The sequence below is a fragment of the Olea europaea genome, chromosome 18 (assembly GCF_002742605.1).
Source record: "Olea europaea var. sylvestris chromosome 18, O_europaea_v1, whole genome shotgun sequence".
Lineage (NCBI taxonomy): Eukaryota > Viridiplantae > Streptophyta > Magnoliopsida > Lamiales > Oleaceae > Olea > Olea europaea.
In genome coordinates, this window is record NC_036254.1 from 5,245,737 (window position 1) to 5,256,738 (window position 11,002).

General features: G+C 36.2%; 1 protein-coding gene across 1 annotated transcript in view; it reads left to right on the forward strand.

Moving 5' to 3' along the window:
* LOC111366637 (AP2-like ethylene-responsive transcription factor BBM2) overlaps positions 1–2,315 on the forward strand; it is a 10,018-nt gene extending 7,703 nt beyond the window's left edge. Inside the window, exons 7-14 of the mRNA XM_022987351.1 lie at positions 1–92; positions 263–345; positions 495–503; positions 623–711; positions 794–867; positions 958–1,008; positions 1,114–1,190; positions 1,484–2,315. Of these exons, the coding sequence (XP_022843119.1) occupies positions 1–92; positions 263–345; positions 495–503; positions 623–711; positions 794–867; positions 958–1,008; positions 1,114–1,190; positions 1,484–2,070 (1,062 nt within the window). The 3' untranslated portion in view covers positions 2,071–2,315. The remainder of the gene's footprint in view (positions 93–262; positions 346–494; positions 504–622; positions 712–793; positions 868–957; positions 1,009–1,113; positions 1,191–1,483) is intronic.
* The last annotated feature ends 8,687 nt before the right edge of the window (positions 2,316–11,002 follow it).

An 11,002-nucleotide genomic window follows, 5' to 3' on the forward strand; every position in this document is an offset into this window, starting at 1 on the left:
GATTCTGAAAAGGTTTCTCAGAAGCAGATTGTACATAGGAAGTCCATAGATACATTTGGGCAAAGGACTTCACAGTATAGAGGCGTCACGAGGTTAATTCTTGTTCCTTGTGTTTTCATCTGCCATTCTTAAACCGGTGCACTCTTTGATTGTGGTATATGTCATGTTTTTTTTTTCAGTTTTACATTTTTTTTTTCTGAACATGTTTTCTTGGATAATTAAATGAGAAAACATTTTGGTTTATGGATCTTTCTTGCACCAGGCACAGATGGACAGGTAGATATGAAGCCCATCTATGGGACAACAGTTGCAAGAAAGAAGGTCCAAGAAGGAAAGGAAGGCAAAGTTAGTGATGAAAACACAATCTATTTTTATGCTATTTGGTAGATCAAATGCCATCAAAATTTTGTCAGTTACCTTTGATCTGATTTTATTTTTTTAAATGATTTTGATTCCTGGGGGGCAACGTTGTGATCTTCAATACCTTTTTCCAGTTTATCTAGGTAATTTCTTCCTGGTTTCATTTCATTTTTTTATCCCACAGTTGCCCGAAACATAGTATGTTATGAGCATAGGTTTTACATTTCTGTATGCATTTGTAATCTATGAATGTCAAATTTAGGGGGCTATGATATGGAAGAAAAGGCTGCAAAGGCTTATGATTTGGCAGCACTTAAGTACTGGGGACCTTCAACCCATATCAATTTTCCGGTAATGGTTTAATATTACACGGCTTATTGGTCTTCATCTATTATTAAAAAGGTACAAAAATGATTCTCCGATGTTAACACAGTTGGAAAATTATCAACAAGAACTTGAAGAGATGAAAAACATGTCCAGACAGGAATATGTTGCTCACTTAAGAAGGTTGCCTTTTTGCCCCTCTGTAGTTTACAAATTCTCCCCATTTACCAATTCCATTTATTTTTAACTAATGAATACTGTAATATATTACAGGAAAAGCAGTGGCTTCTCCAGAGGAGCTTCAATTTATAGAGGAGTTACAAGGTCTTAATATACTGCCTTATTTCAGCTTAAAGCCTTCAGTTGAAATTGATGTTTTCCTCCACTTCATTGAAGTTTTTGTTTTTGTTTATTTTTTTTCTTTAGCAGACATCATCAACACGGACGTTGGCAAGCTCGGATTGGCCGAGCTGCTGGAAACAAGGACCTCTATCTAGGGACATTTAGTGAGTTTTGATCTTTATCTCTACGCCGGAAATTACCTTTTTATTTTGTGGTTTAAATTGATTCTTAGCATATAAATCCTACGAAATTATCTTCAGATGTGGAGTGAACCTTTTTGGTTGTTCCTGTAGGATTTTGTTCTTCTATACTGCCTAATGAATACATGCTGAAATTCGTAAATCTTGGGTCTTTACCCAAATTAAAGCTTAACTTCTTGTTTGTAGTCTTCATATTCTACAAGTAACTTTAAAGAAAACTATTTCTGTTTCTTGTAACCATTTTAATTATATTGTAGGTACTCAAGAAGAAGCTGCTGAGGCATATGATGTAGCAGCTATAAAATTTCGGGGGCTTGATGCAGTAACCAACTTTGGAATCTCAAGATATGATGTAGATCGGATTATGGCAAGCAGTTCCCTTCTTTCAGGGGAAATGGCTAAACGAAACAAGGACATGGATTCAAGTAACAAGATCTCTGATAACAATCCCTCAAACCATAACCATCATTTGGAAGTTGCATATGCCTCAAAGGAGGACAATAGCAATGTGCCTGACTGGAAAATGGCACTCTATCAGAAAACTGGTGGAGTTGATGACTTTAGAAGTGGATCTTACTATATTGGTGTAAATGGCATGATTGGGATTGAGGCAATGAACTCAACTGAGAATGATGTGGATGAACCAGGAAAAATGGCTAGTCACTTTTCAAGTAGTGCTTCACCGGTGAATAACTTGAGAGAAGGCAGCCCGGATAAAAGCATTGGCCTTCCACCAGCGTCCAACTACTTTACAAGTTCAACAAGTAGTGTGAATTCTTGGCTTTCAACAGCACATATGAGGCCTCAAGTCCCACTTTTTCCTGCATGGGCAGATGCATCCTGAAATTTTCTGTGAGGTCTTTTGGTAATGGAATCTAAAACTGCTTTCTATTCTCAGGTGTTTTTTTTCCCCTGAATTATTGACTAAAACTATGGGGAGCTTTAAAAGTTATGATGATTTGGGATTTTCTGTGCAATGATTCTTCATGTTTCATTTTATCCCCATATCATCATTTCCAAGTTGTTGGATCTATGTATTTCCCTTTTTCCACATTTAGCGAAGCGTTCTTAGTGCATTAATATGATTAATATTGGAGTGGATGACTTCATCAAATTCAGTATTCTAAACATGTTGTCATCGAATATTACAATAGTTATTAATGTGCGTACCGAGCAGCTATTTGGAAATGCATAGGTGCAATAGCACAGAAGAGTTGGAATTATTATGTGAAAACGAAAGGCATCTGCATGATTTGCCTGCCAATACGCACGATATGTTTGGTTTGTCATTGCCTCATTATTACAAGAAGAAGTTCCAAGGATGTTTTAAAATTTAAGCATCGTTGCATTTTACATTGTCAGTTGTCGTAGGAAGTCTTCATTATTTGTTCATTGTCTAGCTGTCTCTCATGTCCATGAAGAAAGAAAGTTGAGTGCAATGATATCAAACTTGAAACATAGTTTTCTTTCCTGGGTACATGCAATAGTGCCCTTTAAATTAATTCTTGAAATATAAATCCAAGGTACCAATGAGCTGCTTCTAAAATGCTCTCATAAATGATTTACAGTGAAAGCAAAAATAATTTTACATGAAAGGAAGATCGATATTTGAAGAGAAGATATACATCAAGAACAAAGTGGTAATGAAGACCAAACTAAAGGATGATTGGTCAAAAAGAAAGATTTATTGTGGAAAAACTTTAAGAGAAGATTATCTTTGTTAGGGAAAAGTATAAGACAATGTTAAGAAATGGCAATTATTATGTCTCGTTTAATTTCCACAACACTAACTTTCTACGGATTAATTGAATAATTATCAAAAAAATTCTTGATAATTCTGAATGTGATACATATTTGTCTTCATTAATCCCATTTAATACATCGTCCCATCATATATTTAGTCAAACATAATTGCTCCATGGGTTATCGTTGTGCTGGAGCCTAACTAATGTAGCACGCTTGGAGAAAATTTTCTTCATTAAAGATGTTTGATACGATGTGGATAACATATCATATTAATATCACCTAACAATTTATTTTTTTAAATTGATGACATTCCAAGAAAAAATTTAAAAAAACCTTGAGAAAAGATAAAAGTTAAATAAATAAATTTATTTTTTAAAAGATGAAGATTTTTTTTAAAAAAGAATTATTATTATTATTTTTTTAACAGAATATGAGCAAAATGCATGTCGTTAGTGTAATACAAATTTATGAAAAATTGTGTACATACCATGTATTTACTCCTGTTTGGCTCTCATTTTCTAAATTCATTTTTCCTGATCATATATTTCATGAAACTAAAAACTTTGATCTATATTTACCAAAATCTACGAAAAATATGATTTTTAGCTCAACCAAACAGAGGTTGATGTAAACTAAATTTAGCTAGTACATAATTAGTTTAAACTTTTAAATTAGATAGTTCAACAAGAAGTACAATAATAAATATAAATAAATGCTAAAAGTAAGAAAATTTGCATTAAGATGACAATCTTCCGGGATTTATGAATGCATGTTTAGTTCAATTATGAATCCAATTGTCTGAAAGTTGACAAACATCTCATTTATTAGGGAGAAATCAATCTTTAATCAAATTCTTTAATTTGCTTCCGACCAAGAAGTGTTCTTTTTAGCAATACTGATGAGTATTGTCCTCATGCAAATACAAAATTTCCTCATTTTACAGAGTTATTGAGTTAAATAAACAAAATTTCAGTGGGCCAATGGATATTTGTAATCAGGGCTAGCCCATCCTGTATTTTAAATACCAGCACATGGAAACTTCACAGCCGATTAGATGTGTTAGATTTTAGTTTTGTGCGTGAACCACGTCGTATTGGGCCATACCAGGACATAAAAATGTGGAAATTAAATCCATCCATATTTTTTAAGATCCAACTTCAAAAATCAAATCCATAATTTATTTATTCAAAAATCAAATTAAAATTAAAATTTTTAATATTAATAATAATATTATAAAATTAATTTAATTTATACACTCCACCCTCCACCATTAACCCATCCAACTCGATTTTCAATCTCAAAGCCCTAATCACTTTCCTCTCCCTTCTCTCTCTACCTCTTCCTTCTTTCTTCTCTCTTTTATCACTCCAGCGACTTATCTCTACCGAAAGTGCGCAGCTCTCCAGCGACTTACCTTCACCGCCAAGCAACGACGTGTCCTCTCGTAATCGAATTAGAGACAAATCGAAATTTCCTCTACATTTTCCTCTTGTTGGTCTTCTAGCCACTTGGCTTTGTTTTACTCTTCTTTTGATTTTGTGGTGGCGGGAGTTTTTGAGTGGATTTTGGGGTGGCGGTTGCTTATCTTGGAATTTTGTTGTTGGTAGTGGCGATTATGGTGTAAGTGCAGGTGGCAGTGGCTTGTTTGGGAATTTTATTGTTGGTGGTGGCAATTGTGGTGTGGTAGAGGTGGACATAATGGATTTGAGGATATGGTGGATGCGGTGGTTGATACAGGCCTTGTTGATGCAGTTGGTGGTTGTGGTGGTCACAGTGGTGCAAGCGACGGTGTTGGCGGTGGTGGTACAACAGTTATGGTAGTTTTGGTGGTGGTGTATGTCATCATGGTGGTGTTGTAGTACTGGTACTGCTGACAATTGTGGAATTGGTATCTGAAATTACGTAGTTCGACCCAATCTACACCTAGAGGGGGGTGAATAAGTGTTTAAGTTGAATTTTTAACCAATTTAAAAATAAATGCAACAAGTTACAAGTATTATTTTGTCTAGATCAATTCACGTGTTTTACTATCCTCTATTGAAATATCGGAAACAAATAAAGTGCAGAAAATGTAACGAACACAATTATTTGATGACGGAGAAACCCCAATGTGGGTAAAACTCCGGGTCCAAGCCAATAGGAATCCACTATAAACGAAACAAGTTACTTACAATCCGTCAGATTCAATTCACAATAGTTTTTCTGACCTCCTGATTGTATCTTTTTCAAAGCTCTCTTGGTATGAGTGATCCTACACCAATTCTCGACTCCTAGCCCTCCTGGATTGTATGCAACACCAATACCCAGGGTTTGATATCGTCTATCTCCAATGGATTTAAGAGAACTCCCCATTCTCCAATGATCGAAATTTCGATCTCCTTTCTTGATCTTCAAGAATCCACAAAAGCTTTGGAATGTTGCGTTTACGGTGTTTGATGAGGATGATTTTGATGTTTTTGTTTGATTGCACTAAAGATAAATGATTTGGGATTGAAAGTAGGATTCAAGATGTATATTTTTTCTTCAAATTCAATCCTTGAGAGAAAACTGAAAAATGAAGCAGTCATATTTATATGAGAGGTTTTTGAGTTATATAAGTCGGGTCAAAATCTCAAAAAAAGGAAAATAGGGTTCTGCAGATAATACTATCGCTCGAGCAAAGTAGGGGTGAAAAGCGAGTGAAAGGCTTTCTGTTTTTGATGCTCGACCAACCACTTGGCGGGTGATAAGTATGTTTTTACATACTTATTAGGCACTTTAACGAGCTAATTATTGATGAAATCGAGTGTATTCCTATTTATAATTGTGTAATTATGGTGTTGTAGGCCAAAAGTCCAAATTGGATGAAAAAGAGCTAAATCAAGGAAGAAAGGACCAAAAGTGCACAAAAAATGACTTGGTGACCAAAGTGTACAAGTACTGAAAGTTTATGGACCTATTGTTGCAATTTTGGAGGGCCAAAGTGATACGAAAATCAAATTTTGAGGACAAAGTTGTTCATGATCAAAGTTGAGGGCCTTGTGTTTAATTATATGGAGGACTAAGTTGGAAAAAAAGGAAATGAAGAAAGCCCACACTCGCTCAAGAGACTCTTTATGATATCCCGAGGCCAAAAGCATCTAATTGTGCGCGCGCCACTTTTCGGCTGGGCAAATTTTGCCTATTTTGCGTAAATTTCGGAACCTCTTCCACAATTTCACTTAATACGATTCTTAGCCATTTAAATACCCATATGTTGGTCACTTCTAGGGCAAGACTTATAGAAGAACACTTAGAAAATCTTTCAAGGAGAGAAGAGGCAAGAGGAAGGGAGAATTTCTAGCAAAATTTGGGAGTTTACAAGGAATATTAAATATTTCAATCCCTCATTTCTTCAAGAATATATTCAAGTGACGGTTTTCTTCCACTATCTTGTATTTTTCTATTATCTCCTTCATTTTGTAATGGGTTCTCTCTTTATTTCATTTTTGTGCTTCTATTTTGCAATGAGCTAAGTGTTGAATGTTGGGATTTATGATGTAACTTGACCTAAGTTTCTTTAATGTCAATATTCGTCATTTAATGTTTTAATTACTATGTTATTGTGCTTAAATTTTCTTCATGTATGTGGCTAATATATGATTGAATTGAGTGGTTTGTGCAACTATTGAGAGATTGTTCTGCATTCTTGACCAAAATAATTAATGCCCTAGGTTGTTTTAGGAAATAGAGATATACTACAAACCCTAGGTGACCCATTGAGTTATTTTTATCACGATTTAATGCGATCGGTTGGGTTTTTATCAACATAGAGATATAGTAGGTAAAACCAATCGATTAGAGTCAATTTCGCTTGAGCGAGGTAATTAACTAAATTTGGAAAATCAGGTCTCACAATGTAACGAGGTAATTTGCATTTTTGGTTTTTTGCGATATTAAAGAAACGACGGTTAAGTGACATTGTAAATCCCAACTCATTTATAAGTTAAATTTTCTTCTCTTTCATAATTGTTATTTCAATTGATTTTCAAATTCATTTTCCTTTCCTTTTCACATATAAAATCTAATTGTGTGTTTCAATTGTTAAAATTGAGTAAACAATTGTATAATTTAAAAAAAAAAACTCTTCGAGGGATCGATACTTGGACTCATAAGTCCACTTTATTACTTAAACGCACCCGTGCACTTGTGATATATAATTTTAGCGAAAAAGTTTTTGGCACCGTTGCCGGGGAGTGTTTTATTTCAATTATTATCTTTTGTTTATTCTAATTTTTACAAGTTTTGTTCTTTGTTCTTTTGCATAGCTTTTATATATTTATTGTGTAATTAACTTTTAATTTTAATTTCCTTAGGTCTTCGGTGGTACATGCTTCGTTCGAGAAATTTTGATCTTTTCGAACTTGATCCCGATATTGAAAAAGCTTTTCGAAAAAGATGATGGGAACAAAGGGAATTGAGAAGGCAACAATTGATTGAGATGGCACACCAAGGAGGTAATTTGGAACCTAATGCTCAACCAGAAAATGTTCCCCGAGGTGGCATTCCACCGGGTTTTGGTAACCAAGTGGGTAGAGCTCAAGAGCCCATTGTAAATGAGGAAGATATGCTATTTGGGGACTTCATGAACCCACACGTAGTAGAGAATGAATCAAGTATTGTCTACCCTCCATATGGACATCCAAATATTCAACTTCGTCCGGATGTCATTAGTTTGTTCTCCAATACCATTCCATTCTATGGAAGGATTGATGAGAATCCTCACTCACATGTTGCACGATTCACAGAGAATGTTGGAAATTTTAAATATGAAAGCATAAATGTGGAGGCAATCCGGATGAGATTACTTGTTCACACATTGAAGGATAAGGCAAGGGAATGGCTTGAGACTCTACCTCCCGGAAGTATAAATAGTTGGTTGGAATTTATTCAAAAATTCACAATCAAATTCTTTCCACCCACCCGAGTAGCCAAACTTAAGCATGACATAACCACTTTCCAACAATCCGAATTTGATAGCTTTCCCAAGGCTTGGGGAGAGGTTCAAGGATATGCTTCGAAAATGTCTAAATCATGGGATCACAATGGGACAACAAGTGAATTATTTTTATCCCGGGTTGACTCCTTCTTGTCATTCAAATATGGATTCATCATCTAATGGCTCAATCAAGAAGAAGAGTATTTGGGAAGCATATGATCTATTTGAGGTCATGAGTGAACAAAGTGCTATATGGCCAGATAGAGGTTTACAAAGAGGGGTTGATGGAGTTCGAGATGGTGAAGCTTTCTCAATGGTTCTAGCAAAGATCGACTCACTAGCAAAGAAGGTAGAAGGACTTTTTACATCTACCTCCAGCTTTCATTCCGCTCACATGGTACAATCTTCGCCTATTTCTGATATTTGTGGAGTAAATCATCCAACCCGAGTTGTCCATTAATAAGATAGTGGTTCAGCATCTACCGAGCAAGTGGCAAATAATCAATACTTTCAATGCCAAGGGTACAATCCTTACTCGCAAACTTATAACCCGGTTGATGAAATCATCTATACTTTTCTTATGGAAATAATCAAAATGTGCTCAACTCGAGGCCACAAGAGAAAAAAGCAGGTTGGGAAGAGGCCATTGCTAAGTTGGCAAACCATCAATTGCAATATCAAGAATGCAATGACGCCTCTTTGAAAAACTTGGAATGTCAAGTGGGTCAAATTGCCAAGCTTATCTCCTGAAGGCAACAAGGGACGATTCCTAGCAACACTGAAACAAGTCTAAGGAAGAATGTACAAGCTATTACCACTAAAAGTGGGGTGCAATTATCCAAAATCACGATGACATGCCATAACGATCAAATCGACAAGGCAACGATTGAAGAATAAGGGGTTAGCAAGAACCTGATCCAAAGGATGAGACACTAATTGAAGAAGAATCGGAGCAATCAACATCAAAGGCTTCAAGACCAGTCAAGGCCTATGTGCTCCTATTTCCTTCCCATAAAGGCTTCACAAACAGAATTTGGATGCTCAATTTGGAAAATTTTTGAAGGTATTTAAGAAACTACACATAAACATTCCGTTTGCCTATGCATTAGCTCATATGACGAGTTATGCCAAATTTATGAAGGACATTCTTTCAAACAAAAAGAAACTCGAAAAACATGAGACATAATGCTAACGGAGGAGCGTAGTGCTATCCTTCAAAAGAAGCTACCACCGAAAATCAAAGATCCAGGGAGTTTTACTATTTCATGCACTATTGAAGATTTAAATTTTAGTAAAGCTTTATGTGATCTTGGTGCTAGCATTAATTTGATGCCTTTGTCTATTTTCAGGAAACTGGGATTGGGAGAAGCCAAGGCCGCCACTGTATCATTACAATTGGCTGATCGATCAATTAAATATCCTCTGGGTGTCATTGAGGATGTATTGGTCAAGGTGGACAAATTCATATTTCCAGCCGATTTCATAAGTCTTAACACGGAAGAAGATTATGACATCCTTATCATTTTGAGACGGTAGTTTCTTGCCACCGGTCGAGCTTTGATTGATGTGCAAGAAGGACAGCTCATTCTAAGAGTCCAAGATGAACAAGTTACATACAATATCTTGAAGGCCATCAAGTATCCATCGAAATCTGATTCATGCCTTCGAGTGGATGTTGTTGATCATGTGGTTGCCGAGTCTTTTTATAGGCTTTCTAAGGATCCTCTAGAAACATGTCTTGTATGTCCTTTAGCTATCAAAGAGGAAGATCCTGAAGTTGAGCATATGGTACACTATTTGGAGGCTACACCTTCTCGGTCTTATAAGAGAGCACCAAATTATGAGGACTTGGAAAAGGGCTCTTCACCAACACTGCCATCTCTTCAGCAGGCACCTATACTTGATTTGAAGCCTCTTCCATCTCATTTGAGGTATGCTTATTTAGGAGAGTCGTCTATGCTTCCGATTATCATTGCTAATTCCTTAAATGAATTGGAGGAAGAGAAGTTATTTCGGGTGTTGAGGGAGCACAAGGGAGCTATTGGTTGGACTATTGCAGACATTAAGGGAATTAGTCCTTCACTATGCATGTACAAAATCCTTATGAAGGATGATTTCAAACCATCAGTGGAGCATCAAAGGTAGTTGAACCCCAACATGAAAGAAGTGGTAAGAGCCGAGGTGGTAAAGTGGCTTGATGCGGGCATTATTTATCCGATTTCAGATAGTGCATGGGTGAGCCCTGTTTAAGTTGTGCCAAAGAAAGGAGGTGTCATGGTTGTGAAAAATGAAGATAATGAGCTTATACCTACTAGACCCGTGACCGGTTGGAGGGTATGCATAGATTATTGCAAGCTTAACAAGGCTATAAGGAAGGATCACTTTCCTCTTCCTTTTATTGATCAAATGCTTGAGCGGTTAGTGGGGTATTTTCATTATTGCTTTTTGGATGGGTGTTCAGGCTATAATCAAATTCCTATAGCCCCAGAGGATTAAGATAAAACTACATTCACATGCTAATATGGTACATTTGCATTAGAAGGATGCCCTTTGGATTTTGCAAATCACCCACCACTTTCCAAAGGTAAATGATGGCTATATTCTTCGACATGGTGGAGAAATGTATTGAGATTTTTATGGATGACTTCTCGGTATTTGGGGCCTCATTTGACGGATGTTTGAGCAATTTAGAGATGGTGTTGAAAAGACGTGAGGAGACAAATTTAGTACTTAATTGGGAAAAATGTCATTTCATGGTCCACGAATGCATAGTTCTCGGCTATCAAATTTCACATAAAGGGCTAGAAGTTGAAAAGGGAAAAATCCAAATCATTGAGAAATTACCTCCACCTACCTCGGTGAAAGGTATAAGGAGTTTTTTGGGACATACCGAATTTTATAGGAGGTTCATCAAGGACTTCTCGAAGATCACAAAGCCACTTTGCTCATTACTTGAGAAGAACACTCCATTTGATTTCTCTCAAGAGTGCCTCCATGCTTTTAACACTCTTAAAGAGAAATTCATCACGACTCCTATCATTGTAGCTCCAGATTGGAATTTACCATTTGAGCT